Source organism: Morone saxatilis, unplaced genomic scaffold, assembly GCF_004916995.1.
Source record: "Morone saxatilis isolate NCDOM2014 unplaced genomic scaffold, NCSU_SB_2.0 Contig17, whole genome shotgun sequence".
NCBI classification, from domain to species: Eukaryota; Metazoa; Chordata; class Actinopteri; family Moronidae; genus Morone; species Morone saxatilis.
The window spans coordinates 16,006,487-16,021,089 of NW_023339729.1; the positions used below are offsets into that span (position 1 = coordinate 16,006,487).

Consider the following 14,603-nt stretch of genomic DNA (forward strand, 5'->3'; position numbering starts at 1 on the left):
GAGAGAGAGAGAGAGAGAATGCATAAACAGTTCACTTCTATGGCTCACTGCTTGAATTTAAACCAGTCATTTTTAAGAGCAGAAAGTCTTAAAAGAAATTGCCATGTTGTCCTCACAATGTCCTCTGTTAAAGCTTCACTGTTAGGAAGAGAAGCCATTGGAGCCATTAAACACAGTTGGTGTATTTGTTTACATTTGATGTTGCTCACTGAAAAATCATTGTGAAATGCGTTGAAAGCATTTCCTTCCACATAAAACATTTACAAAGCCGATATGTTTAATATTTTGAATCCTGCATTGTTTACATCCAAATTTACTAGCTTGTAGTCCCATTGTTACTTGGCTTCAGCTCATTGCTGCTCTTCACTGTGCCTGACCGCTGCCAACTATCCATCAGCAGAATAGTGTGAAATTTCAACAGGAATGTGTATCCCATGGTCACGCACTTGGATGCATACACATGCACAATACAAAAAAAATGTGTAAAAAAAAAAAAATTGCTCCATAGCTCTACTGGTTGTCAAAAAACTCCATGGGATACCTTTTAACAGTTCCTCGCAGTTTGCAGATTTATGGGTTGGTGGTCCATTGCATCAGCATAATGTGCCAGAAAATGTCGAGACAGATGGGAAAAGTAGCCAGCCAAGAGACGTAGCTAGCAACAAGACCAACTTTCTTCCACTTTCAGGAGACGATACAGGAAAACAGTGTTGAAGAGAAAGGTAGACTAAAACACGAGAAACAGCATCAGTCAGGCCGACTGACAACAATCCAGCCTGCTCCTGACAGCTTGTCAAATCAAACAGCTGCAGTCTGTCTCTGCTTAATATAAAAAACTGACATGAGAAACAGGAGGTGCTGAGTGAGAATGTGTGTAGTCCATTGTGCCACTTCAAAGCAGTGTCCTATTATAACATGATGTCATCCAGTAATTAACAAATAGGTATGAAAGTACTTTATCTTGAATATATATAGAATATTTCTAATGTTGACTTCTTTCACAGAACACGGAGTGATAAGAAAAAGAACATCTTGTCACCATCTGTTAAACCTGGTTAAACTAAACACAAAGACTAGAATCACTCAACATCACATTCATCACATTGTTCAGTCAGTAGCCTCTTTAAGATCTTTCACAGTACATCTAAAAGTTGTGACAGAGCAGTCAGTATCCAGATATTTATTCCTCTGTAAATAACATTGTTGTTGTTTGCATGTAGTTAATATTTACTCTTATTAGCACCTATTAAACGTGTGTGTGGCTTCTCCCCAGCAGAGTTCCCCACACCAAAGACGGAGCTGGTTCAGAAGTTCCAGGTGCTTTACCTTGGGATGCTGCCTGTGGCCAGACCACTAGGTCAGTCTGACACACCAGCACACTACTCCTGCACACTGTAATGAGATTTAAAGTACATGGCTTGTGTTATTGTTGATAGTCTAATTTCAGGTATTTCTTTTCTGCTCCAGGCATGGACATACTGAATGGAGCTATAGAGAGTTTAATCAGTTCTTCCAACAGAGAGGACTGGACTCCGGTAGCCCTGAATGTGGCAGATGCTACTGTCACCATCAGCAAAGACAAGGTCAGACACACATCTGCCATTTCCAAACTACTTCTGCTTTCTCATTCTTCTTTTGTTTGGAAAAATAAAATATGATGACAACCAGTGTTTTGCAGCCTTGCAGCAGCTGGTTCCTCCCTCTTCTGTCTGTTGCCTCTCTCTTTCTCTGTATCCTCATCCACTCTTGTAGGACTTCATAAATACGGGGACCATTGAATTCAATGGGTTCATTCACATTGTCAGAATCAGCTAAATGTTCAGTCATGACATTGAAAATGTTTTTCATAACACTATGCTTTCTGTACTCAACCACAACAAATTCTTCCTGGCTAACATTACTTCATGTTGTAGCCTGTTTTGTGGCTGCAGGCTGCAGCACTCTCGCTCAATAGTGGACCAAATTATAAAATTGTTGTCCCCATTGACACAAACACACGGATCCATGTTGAAATATAGCTTTGAAGTTACCCTTTAAAGCCCAGCTGCTCCAGTGGACCTGTTTATTATGAGGCTGGGGTTGCTCCCCTCTATGAACAGAGTGCAGAAATGTTGTTGGATAATTGAATTGCTTCAGTACTGTGTTTTGTGATGTCTTTTCTTCTAGTTAAATCCTATAAATTATTTTTACATTACGTTTTTCATGTTCTTTTGATTAATCTAAAAAAACAACAACACATGTTTCTGACCAGGACGAAGAAGAAGTGCTGGTGGAGTGTCGGGTTCGCTTCCTGTCATTCATGGGTGTTGGCCGTGACGTGCACACGTTTGCCTTTGTCATGGACGCTGGCGGCCATCGTTTTGACTGTCACGTCTTCTGGTGTGAGCCCAACGCTGGAAATGTGTCGGAGGCTGTACAGGCAGCTTGTATGGTGAGTTACTGAGCAACAGCACAGAGCTGACGACACAACAACTCTGACTAGATTAAGACTGGATTAGTTAAGAAATAAAGGAATCTCTGGAGTTGTTAGTTACCGATATATTGGCCTAACCATGAATGCTAACTCGAGTTGGTGTTTGTATAAAGTGATCACTTTGTTCTCTAGAGGGTAGGAGGATTAGAAAGTACTTAAAATAGGTTTAAAACACCTTTTTCTTTGGCCAAACTTGCTAAAAATGTTTCATTTAGGATTTGTTCGCACACAGACGTCAGAAAATCATCAGAACATTCAGGCACAAGACAGCAAACAAATTACAATATAGATAACGTTATTAAAACCAGCTGATCTTAAAGGGTTCCTTCATTCCTAATTCAATTCAAGCTATCAAATGCAGAATTCTTACATTTTGAAGGTCATCATCACTTAACGCACAGAGAGGCACAGAAATATAGAGCCTTTTCTTTCTGAAACTGAATGTCTTTGCCTATAGTTTAGTTTCAGTCTTGACAGATGGGGTTTTACTGTCCCACCCATATGCTCTATTCAGGTCGTAATGGGGCCCTCTGTCAAAGCATTGTTGGTGTAAAACATGCATTCAAATGAAGTGAAGCCACCTAAAGTGAAAATATAGTTTGTGTTCAGCATCAGTTGTCTCTGAAAGGGGACGTCCTTGCAAGCCATCTAGTATAGATTTTCTGTTTCAAGTGTAGTGTTTTAGATTGTATTACACATTGTTTACTGCTGTGCAGGAAGTGTTTTCTAAGAGGACACTGAATTAGTAACCAGTAAACCCATAATACCTTTTATAATGTTTTTATTTTATCATTATAATGTCGATAATCACAACCCAGAATGCCCTCTGTTGTGTTTCTGCTATAATGCAGTCCATTAGTGGAGGTTACTCATCTTCCTCTGCCCTCTCTGCTGTGTGTGAGTCACAAGATTAGTTGACTGCTGGCTGGGCTATTGATCACACATCAGAACTTTGGATATATGGACACACACACGCACACGCACACGCACACACACACACACACACACGCACACACGCAGAAACTGATTCACAGTGACAAGAATCATCAGTCATTACTATTGATCACAGCTGCCTGCACCAGTCCTGCTTTCCCTTCTCTCTCTAACACACACACACACACACACGGACAGACACCTCCACAGTCGTACACTCAGCAGCTGTAACTCTGTATTATTTATAATATGTCTCTCTGTCTTTGTTGCCTCCTCTCTCTCTTTTAGCTGCGGTATCAGAAGTGTCTGGTGGCTCGACCCCCTCCCAGAAGCCTGTGGCTCGTCGCCCCCTGGTGACTCGGTGTCCCGCCGGGCTCGACCAGCGTGAAGAGAGGTGTCTTGTCTCTCATCGACACCCTCAAACAGAAGAGACCCGTCACTGAGTTGCCACAGTAACCACGGTTAAGCGCTACCCAGCTCCCTGCCACAGCCCCCAGTCACCATGGTAACTAGTCGCATCGCTGCCAAAACCCATCGCCACCACAGACCCCAGTAACCATGGAAACACAGCAAAACCCCAGGGTTTGGGAAACCCTGTCACAGTTCCTTCGCTTTTCTGGAGTAAAATTAAAATTTCACCTCATGAGTTTTATTAGCTCTCGAGCAGCAACTCAAATCTGTTTCCTCAAAATAACTGAGACGAAAAAAGACTCACGTCAAGAAGGAACAACCACAGAGAAACGCCTGGAGTGATCATCGTAAAAGGTGATAGTGTACATAGAAGTAACTCTCATCCCCCTCAGCACAGAGAAGGAGTGAGGAGAAGAGAGCCAATATTGAAGAAGTAGGAAGTGCTCCTTCAAAGCACAGCACGTGTGATGAACGAGTTCAAGGCTGCCCAAACTGCTTATCTCTCCATGCTCTAATTGTATTTGTGTCTGTGCCTGTGCTGCCAGCATGACCTTGTACACCTGGCCACACCCCCTCGTCATTCATCTGGTTGTCCTGTTAGTCTGTAGTGCCCCCCCCCGTCCCTCTTTCTCATTATCCTCAGTAGACTGTAAGGTGAAGTAAATGGATGGAAGGAATCATGAAAGCCATCGTGTCTGATTTTCAAATCAGGATGTAATGAATGAAAGAAGGAAGCTGCTACAGACTAAAGAGATTTGGCCGTCGGTCTAACCCGTTTAACTGATCCTGCATGAACTTTTTATATAAAAGTGAACCATTCTAGACGATATCAATACACTGCTGCTGCTTTCAGAGACTGAAGGGGTGAGAAATCCGAAGCCATGTTGTTTTTTTTTCTTATTATTATTTCTTTCTTTCTTTCTTTCTCATCAACTGTGCAAGAATCAGCCTGGAGGGTCTAAACGAGTGGTGACCTTTCACCCGAAACATCCTTCATATACTTCCTGTTTACTTCTCTAGTCTTTTGTTATCCCTTTGGAAAATGACAGATGATAGCCATAACGGAGGAGGAGAAGCAGGGACGGACAGAGTGTTAACCCTCTCTCCTCTGCTCTCTGGTAAACAGTACTAGACTGCTGCTCCAAACACAGGAGACATCAGCATGCTGCTGCTCTTTGATACACATGCTGGAAGGAATTACGGCAGATCCTTTAAATCCCACCTCAGTATCAGTCCTCAGAGACGTCATGTCCACACAAGACAAGAAGACTGGAGAAGCTGTACCTGGGTATGGTGGCGATGATTTTGCCCACAGCTGAGATTTGAACTGTGAGGAGGTCAGGAAGAGAGAGACAGGTTTCACCTCCGGCCTCGGCTGTTTTTCCAGAGGAAAGCCAACATACATGTCAAATTAACAGGACCTGGGCTGCTATCTGTCTGTCTCCAGGGTTCTGTTCACTTGAATGCGCCTTCTCTGTTTTGTCATCGCCTCCTTCCTTGTACGACTTGTTTTCATTAGTGCCACAAGATCACTTTTGTTTTTCTTCTTTTGGTCTTTTTTTTTTAGTTTTTCCTCACATAAATCTCAATTCAACACTGCTAGCTCCTTATTGTCACGTATCTGACAAGCTTGGATGTAGGGTAATAACTAATTAAGTCCTTTATTGCAACTAAAACCCACCAACACATCCCCCCCTACCCTCACAGTTCTGTTGGATGTGGGGCACCAGATTAATACTGAACCTCTCTAATTGATCGTTAGCTATACCTCTCCCCTGCACAGCGATTGTCTAATCACAGTTTAGGAACTTTATGTAGGCATGGTCACCCTGTGGAGCTTTTGGATTGCCATAAGCAATAACACAAGCAAAAGTGTAGGGAATTAATTAAACTATGTGTTTTTCTCCTCTAACATCAGCTGCTATTGTGGCAAATCAGGCAAACTAGCTTAACTATATTATAAGGTTTGCAGGTTACATTAAGAGTGTTTCTCCCTGTAAGGTGGTCCCTGGTGCTCACATATGAGAATTAAGGATAATGTTAGCAGTTCTGTCTCTGTTCTTTATTGAATTTGGGGCAGTTTACACTCCAGCAACCTCAGCTAAATTGGTTCATCCTCTTCCTAAAAGCCTAAAAATAAAGCATAAATATAACTTATGTCTTGGTTGTCCAAGTCTACCAAGGCAGCCAAACAGGGTTATGTTAGAATGAAATTACAGCCTGATACAATATTTCTTTATTCTACATACTTACTAATACCAGGACAAAGTAGCTCTACTCTGCAATACAAAAACACACTTTCTTTATGTATATGTATTCTACATGGATTATGAATTGGTGAACTTTTTGCTGGAACATCTAGCTTTAGCCTCAGTCTTTTAAGATGATATTTTGTATGTAGTCATCAACTGCACATCCCGTTTTACAAGTATCTATTTTGAAAATGGACATTAAAAAGTCTGCCAGAGACAGAAAACAACTCCTGGAACAATCGTTCGTTAATTACCTAGCCAGCAGCAGCTGAAAAAACCTGCTTGTGAAAGTTGTTATTTCATCGCCACAATTGCCAGTTAGAAAGAGAAGCTGCTTTTGTTTACTTCTGCATGAAATCAAAGAAGTTTCTGTTGTGAATCTGCCAATCTGTTATTGTAAACTGCATTTATGGCATTAACTATGACAGTAACTAAAGGGGGCGGGGCTTAACGAACACTCAAACTGTTAAAAACCGTTAGTCGGTGCATCCCGCTTATCGTCTTCATGTCTTGCGTTTGAACTCCAGTTAACATGCACAGGTCGAAGGAACTAGGAGCGTAATTGAGATTGTGATGAGAAAATTCAGCCACATCACCTTCTTTTGTCACGAGGATGTTGAAATGTGAATGAGATGACAAAATATGTGTGTACATAATATCCATTCAATGTAACGTTTGGCATTAATCGTTGTTATAAGCTATCTTTTCATTTTGAATGTCTGTAGTTTTCTATTATTTTCTTGTAATGAAATGCCTTTTTTGAGAACTCACCAAATGGCCAAAGTGTAAATTACTGATATACATTGTTGTAGATAAGAAAAATACGAGAGCAAATAATGAAAAAGAGAGGAGAGGTGATTGGAAATTTTCACAGTTGTCAATTAAGTTGATGCTGAATTTAACTGAGCAATTATCTATGCATTCTTTTGATCTCGAGAAATGGAAAGTCGTAAAAAGCCTTGCATGCCCTTGGATGGTTGAAAGAACGACTGTATGTACTGAACAGAAATATTTTTTATTTTATTTATTCTATTTTATAAAGGTATATACTGATTTTATTAGTTGGGGCAAGTAAAGTCTCTTGACTCTCGGTGTCATTGTCTCAGTCCCTCGTAAACTCACAAAGGCTACAACGAGCTCCGCTTTGCAGAAACAGGCAGATAAAGGATTATATCTTCACTTTGTACAGTGCACTGAGAGCTGGGAGTCCACTGGTGGCCCGAAACACAGGAGTGAAGAAGAAGAGGAAGAGGAGGAGAAAAAAGATCACGGTGGTAACAGTGGTGGACTCCCAGTGTCTCTGTCAAGCTCACACACATTTCCCACGGATGGATGTGTTGGCTTCCGTTTGCTGCTCACTGATTTGTACACTTTATCAATGTAACCAATTGTGAGAATAAACAGCATTATAAAATAGAACACCTGACTGTTGTGTGTCTGCATTAAAGCTGCAACTAATTTTTACGCTATTGGGGACATTGCAGTTGATCTCACATTCAGTGTTTTTATGCTGGTGACCCTTTATCACAGGGTTCGGTCTGTTCAAGAGTGATTTTTCCTTCTCAGATTGTTTAATTTGACACAGAAAGATGAAAGTATGTAATAAATAAATGTATCCTATCCTATCATCTTGTGTCAAATTTCCAACAGTCTCCAAAGACTAAGATGACATCTGTTCCCTATTTTTTTTTTCTTCTGAATAATGGACTGTACTAAACTTATTAGGGTGGGGAGAGGAGCTTAAAGGCCATCCAAGGCGTGAACCTTCCCAAACTGTGTACCTCAATATCTCAAAGTACTGTAACAGTACTAATAAACTGAGTCATCTTGCTGTTGGGAGCTTAAAGTGCTAATATTTTAAGATATCGTACTCCTGTTTAACCATTAATAAGTCTCTATAAGTCTTACAAGAGAAATATGAAATAAAATATAAATCTGTGATGAAAAAATGTCACTGCTCTCACACTGAATTTAGACGATCCTCCTTTCAGCAAAAAGAAAAAATTACATAACCTTGAAATAATCTTTCTACCCTCCACCCTAATATTTTACATACAGTCCCTAAATGTTAAAAATCTGAAGGGGGTTCAACTTACAATGATGTATAACAGAAAAAGCTGATTTTATTTTTACATTTGAGTTCATATTTGGCAATTTCACTTAAGTTATGACTTGCTCCGATAACTGAGTTATTTAAATAGTTTTTATTCAAGTTTCTTTTGATTGATCAGTTATTAGACTAATCATTTATACCGAAGTGATGCCCTGACTCACGGGATCAAATATGAAAAAATCAGTAAAACAACCATTGTCATGTATTTTTATTTCTCCAATTTAATTGAATTACTTTCATGAGCTGCCATCTTATGACGTAAAAATCAGTTTAATACATTCAGCTGATCATTTAAGTAAAAATACGCTTCTCTAAATATAATCTTAATACAATATTTTTTTTTAATAATTCACATGAGAGTCCTTTATGATCACGCTGACTGTTGTGTCAGAACATGCCAATAATTTAATTTACCACATCAGTGGGCATGATCCCCAGGTCTCTATAATCCAGGCAGAGAGATTGAGGAGGAGGAAGCAGATATTTGGGCGAGCTGAGAGTTGGAGGCCCGGGACGGACGCTGAGAGAGAGAGCTGCCACTCCTGCCGCTTAGAGAGCTGGCGGACGGGAAGGAAATCGGCGGCAGGGCAAAATCTGCAGGCTTCGACGTGCCCTGCATCACCTCCTCCCTCTTCAGACTGACCACCTTTGGCCTGGCCTTAGACCGGCTGTCTGGTTCAGCTGAGCCCTTCAGTGTTTTCTCTGCTCTTTCAGGCCCCGTGTTTTGTCTCTGCACCTGCTTGGAGGCCGCATGGGGAGTAGGTGGAGCAGGACGGGCAGCAAGAAGAGGGCTGAAGGCCATCTCCTGTGATTTAATCGTTGCGTTGTCACTTAGCTTGTGTGCGAGGGCTGTGATCGGAGACAACTTGGTGGGTTTCGCAGAAGATATTAACGTCAGTGTTAGACGAGGTATTCTTCTCGGCTTGCTCTTCGTCAGACGCCTCTTGTGATGCGTTTGGTTGACTTTTCTCTTCACTGGTTTCTTCTTCTGGCTTTTTGAGACCGTGGTAGTCCTGTTGGCTTGCTTTGGTTGTCGTTTGACCTTTCGCTTATGCCCTCTCCTCTTATTTCCCCCCTTTCCCCTCTTATCTTCCTCCTTCTCCTCCTCACTACACTCACCTTTCTTGTCTTCATGATCTGAAGGCGCAACTGGATCTTGTCCATTCACAAACTCCCCTCCTGTCTGTCGGCTTGAGGGAGATGGAGGTTTGCTGCCGGCTGAAGCCACACGATTTTTCTTGCTTTTCCCCTTTTTAACACTTTTTGATTGTTCGGGAATTATTCCACCCAGGAGGCCCTTTGCGGCTGCCCTTGCCAGCACATCCTGGACTGTTTCTACCTTAGTTGGATCTGCCTGAAAAAGCAAGGGCAGTTTAAGATTTGATGTGAAGATACAACACATTAAAACTACAGGCCTCTAGGGTAACATAGCACCGAGGAGATCTATACAACAAAACACGATGCTGTAGAAATGAGCCATAGCCATAAAGTGAACCTGCAAAGGGAGGAAGAGGAGGAGGAGGAGGAGGAGGAGGAGGAGGAGGAGATATCACAGGGGGTTTGATGGCTTTCACATTCCAACAGAGCAGAGTGGGATATAATTTGAAAGGCAACAAGATAGACTGTCACAAGGCCCTTATCTTTTCTCCCCCTATGAGAGAAAACCAGACTTTACAGCCACGCTAGCAGCTCTGCGAGGATGTACTTAGGCACAACAGTGCTTTGAGTTAAATGCTAATGTCAACATGCTGACATCCTGACAATGACAATACATGCTGATGTTTAGCAGGTGTAATGTTTACTATGTCCATAAACTCTGTAGAGCGTGTTAACATGCTAACATTTTCTAATTAGCACTAAACACAAAGTGCAGCTGTGGCGGATGGGAATGGGCTTAGTGTAGCAGATATGTATGCGACAAACTGACACCAGTTGGGTGTTATATGCTGTCAAATGAACACATTTATGTTAAAAAATATTGTGTTAAAAATGAAAATTAACACATTTAATTCACTGATCTGTTATGGTCACATCTTAGACAAAGTGATAGACTCCAATGAGAATTAAAACTGCTGTAATTCTTTCTCTTCCCCCGTCCTCCGCCCTCTGTATCTGCCTCGTCTTGTCTCTAATGAAAGCTGAATGATGGTCAGCACACTCAAAACACTGCAAATGCATCTTTTGTTCACTCTGGAGTGTTTAATCTGCCTTTATGTTGTTTTTCATTTTTCTTGCTTTGACAGCATTATACACTTTGAGTCATTTATCTCTCAATACTTTAATTATGCTGCCAACATGAGACTTTGTAATAAAACGGAGAAGACTCCATTATAGAGGCATGAATGATAGCAGCCTGTCAGATGTGTTTAACAGACGTTTTAGTTTTTTTCAGTGCGTTGTAGACGGAAGGATCTATGAATTGCCATGAAATGATTGTGATGGATCCAACTGATTTTGGTGATCCTCTGACTTTTCCTCTAGCGCCACCATGAGGTTCACATTTGCGGTTTTAGTGAAATATCAAAGCAACTGTTGGATAGATTGCTATGATATTAGCTACAGACATTTATCATCTCTTCTGAATGAATTTCAGTATCTTTGATCATGATCTTTGAACTCTCCCTCTAGCACCACCATCAGTTCAGATTATTTTATTTCTACAGTTATTTGGTTTGTGACCAGCAAAGTCAATGATATTCAGCCAATTTTAAATTGTTAACATGCAACGTTACACCTGCTAAACATGAGCATTGTGTAAATGTTAGCATGTAGCCGTGCTAGCAGTACAGGCAGCCTATCAGATGTGTAAGATTTTTCAGATTTTTAGCTTCCGTCTGTCTGTAAATGATGTCTGTATTCTTGTATCTTCCTTTGATTTTTAAAAGAGAGATTTCAAGGAGACGTCTTCTTGCGTTGCCCCTTCTCTCTGTGTTCTCTCAGTATTATGCCATGTGTCTATTTCAGAGCCCTTTAATTCGTCCTGTAGCACAGTTTGAGTGGTGTGGAGTCATTCATCTGAGCAGCAGTGAACCTCAGAGCTGTCTGTGTAACTAAATCTGCAGCCGCAGCTCTGATGTGATTTGACTCACTGTTAGAGTGAATGTCGATCTAATTAGACACGATGATCATTCGATTTTAAATGACTGCACTGCCACTGGACAGGTGAGCTTCCTCCGTGTACAGTATATGTGCGTGTATTGATATAGACACACTGAGACTGAGAGGCACTGTCCCCTCCCTGCACCATTTTTTCGAGCTGCAGGGGATCAAAGGAGCAGCATCTCATTTCCTTCTGTTGTATTTTTCTTCTTTTTATGAGTGGAGCAAGAGGAAAGAAAGAGGAGGGGGGGCAAATAGACAGAGCAACGAGGTGATGCAACAAGACTGGAGGAGCGAGAGAGGGCTGGAAGAACGATACATAGAATTATCCATTCATCTCTGCTGTAAAGTACTGAAATGTTTCAGTGGCTCAGGCGTATTTCATCTTTGACTTGTCTCTTTTTTTATGGAGTATTGGAATAATGCTGCAGTGTTTCAGGGAGAAATGTGTGTGTGTGTGTGCACAGACAAGCAGAGTCGACCGACCTCCCAGCAGACAGACAGTAAAAGAGTGCAGCCTCAGCACTCCTGGAAGGTCTCGTCACAATGCAATCACACAAAGCACTGCCTCACACACAGACCTACACACACACAGACCTACACACACACTCACACACACATTCTTGAACACAAACACAAACACACACCACACAGGCTCTCTTCCCCCTCCTTCTCCAAACACAACCTTGCCCTCTACATTTCTGTCACTTTTTTCCCTTTCAACCTCCACGTCTCACACATTTTTTTCCTCTTTTCTCTGTCACCTGTCGGGACAGCCGGGCGATGAAGCAGCCGTTGGTGAACTGAGATGGTTCGAGCCTGAAGAACTTGGAGTCTGCCGTGTCTCCTGATTGGGTGTCATCAGGAAAAATCGGACCATTCACCCTGAGAGAGCAGCACAGCAGCAGGTCAAAAGTTGTTAAAAGATGGAGTGTAGCATTTTAACATGAATTTGTCATTGCCACATTAATTCAGAGAAGCATTACTGTAAACAAGCAAGTATTACAATAAATTATATTGACAACCAAATAGATTTTTTTAAAACCCTGCTCTATGTGTCACCTTTAATATTTTGTTTTTGACTGTTTTCAGGCAGGAGGGAGAACTTCTGCAACTTTTGTAACTCATAAATTGATCCACAGTCCTTCAAAAATCTACAAATAAAGAGTTTTTACTGTTTAAGTGGATGTTGGTTCAGCAGGTACTCCATGTATCATTAGACAGATTGTCCGGCTCGGAGCTTGAGGACGAGCAAGTTTATGTGCACCCTGCGCTGCCGGCTGTCCCTGCTGGTTCCTTTATATTACACATCTGGTGTAAGTGCTCTCAACATCACATATGTTAGCAAATGTTGGTTAGCAATTCTCAGCGGACCAAACGCTGTCTAAATATGGAGAAGATGTGCTGATATGACCTTTCACATAAAAATTCTCAAGGAAAGACTTAGATACTGTGCACATTTGTTCAGACAACAATAAACTTTTTAAAAATTGAAGCCCAGCACATTTTTTCCCCCAGAGTTTAAATTTAAAGAAGAATTTAAGTGAAGTTCTGAGATTTTAAAGAGTTAATTTTAACACCAGTCTGAAAAGCTTTCGGTCTGCAGCACCTCTGAGCACTGAGCCAACAGTGGAGTACACTTCTACATCACTGCAGCAAGGTGAGAAGCTGGAGAGCAGCAGAAACAATAATTTGGCACCTGTTAAGTTGCTGTTTCAACCTAAAGGATTGGTAACACTTTATAATAAGGGTACAAATCATATGCTTAGGTATAGCGTACTAATGCATGACTCATGGGGGATGTATCATGAATTCCTGTTGCTCACCATTAATAAATTATTAAATCACTATGACTTTTTGTGATTAGTTAATGTCAATTAGTTAAGCAATGTTAATTCACAGTTACTTCATACATTAATTGATATTCGACCAATTCGATGGATTCCTGTAACATTAAACTTTTTCTTCAGGACCTTGCATTTTCTCACTCTCAGTGATAAAAAACAACAACCTTCATATTTCTGTGAGAATAAACCCAGTGGTATTTTTGCTACAGTTACAACATAGTGGGTGGAACATAAGTTTTTATTTCTCCATTTTGTTGTAAATGTGTCAAAAATACAATTGGGTTTATTCTCATAGAACCTTTTTTGAGATTCTGAGCAAATGGTCCTGAAATAAACATTTATGTAACTGAAATTCTGCTAATTTGGTTGCATGTTAATTAATGTATGAATTAGCATCCCTTGACTGATATATTAATATATTAAGTGTGAAGTGTTACCACAGATTCATACACACAAAACCATTGAGGGCTAATTATTTTTTAGAATAATTTTCTAAAAGTGACATGGAAATATTAAAACTTGTAATACTTTTAAAACTTAAACGTCAGAAGAAACTCTAATTGTATTCGTGCTATAAGATTTTGTGGGTAAGGTTTTAAGGGTTTTATGCATTATGCATAAAAACAACTGAGCAGTTTGCAGTGCTTGGAGGCATAATAATAATAATAATAATGTTTTATTCCCTGTTCCGTTCTTCATCCCCTGATCTTTTATTTAAGAATGAAAAATAAACTTCTCTTTTGTGTTTTAAGTTTTGATGGAGAACCAAACTTGTTAGATACAAGGAAAGCAGTTTGGAGGATTAACGTGTGTGTCTGGTTTTGAGTTACGATTGAGCAGTTCTTCAGATAACAACACAGGCAGCATGTTGCTGGAGTAGATCTGTGTTTTTGTTGTTGAACATACGGTAAACGCAGAGGAAACAGCTGCTGATTGTCTCACTGCACATTGGTAAGTTGATAAAAATATAATACCATTTGGATTTCTTTAAGCGAATGGACGGTATAAAAAGAGTTGTGTGGAGCAGCAGCCGTGAAACAGACTCTGAAAATCTTCTCCACCCCGTTCACCCCGACTGTAGGATTAACTACTGTCCCCACGGCAACCGCAGCTGATCCTTTACTGTCATCAGCCTGGTGACTGTTACCGCTCTCTCTCTCTGTCTCTCTTTCACACACACACACAACACACACCACACCACACACACACACATTGTAGATTCATACTCACACACACACTGTAGATTCATACTCACACTCAAACACACACACTTGTACACACAGTATATGTGGACATAGGAGATACTCTGTCATATTTACACTAGACAGACATTATTTACTCATTCACACACGGTCTTTCTTTTACAGTCTCGCCTGCAGTCTATAATTCTCAGAGATGAAGCTCACTCTCACTATAATTGGGTTCTGCAGTTACATGTGCATGCAGATTTTGCGCGAGCAGCTGTTAAGATGAGC

General features: G+C 40.8%; 2 protein-coding genes across 2 annotated transcripts in view; one reads left to right on the forward strand and one right to left on the reverse strand.

Annotated features, from left to right (window-relative positions):
* Positions 1–7,488, forward strand: part of LOC118327605 (amyloid-beta A4 precursor protein-binding family B member 2-like) — a 41,671-nt gene extending 34,183 nt beyond the window's left edge. The window contains exons 15-18 of the mRNA XM_035661025.1: positions 1,274–1,357; positions 1,468–1,583; positions 2,252–2,431; positions 3,695–7,488. Coding sequence (XP_035516918.1) covers positions 1,274–1,357; positions 1,468–1,583; positions 2,252–2,431; positions 3,695–3,763 — 449 coding nt within the window. The 3' untranslated portion in view covers positions 3,764–7,488. The remainder of the gene's footprint in view (positions 1–1,273; positions 1,358–1,467; positions 1,584–2,251; positions 2,432–3,694) is intronic.
* Positions 7,489–8,624: 1,136 nt separating this feature from the next.
* The window catches only part of LOC118327562 (putative methyltransferase NSUN7), a 15,008-nt gene continuing 9,029 nt past the window's right edge, over positions 8,625–14,603 (reverse strand). The window contains exons 12-13 of the mRNA XM_035660974.1: positions 12,046–12,166; positions 8,625–9,536 (exon numbers count right to left, since the gene is read on the reverse strand). Of these exons, the coding sequence (XP_035516867.1) occupies positions 8,625–9,536; positions 12,046–12,166 (1,033 nt within the window). The remainder of the gene's footprint in view (positions 9,537–12,045; positions 12,167–14,603) is intronic.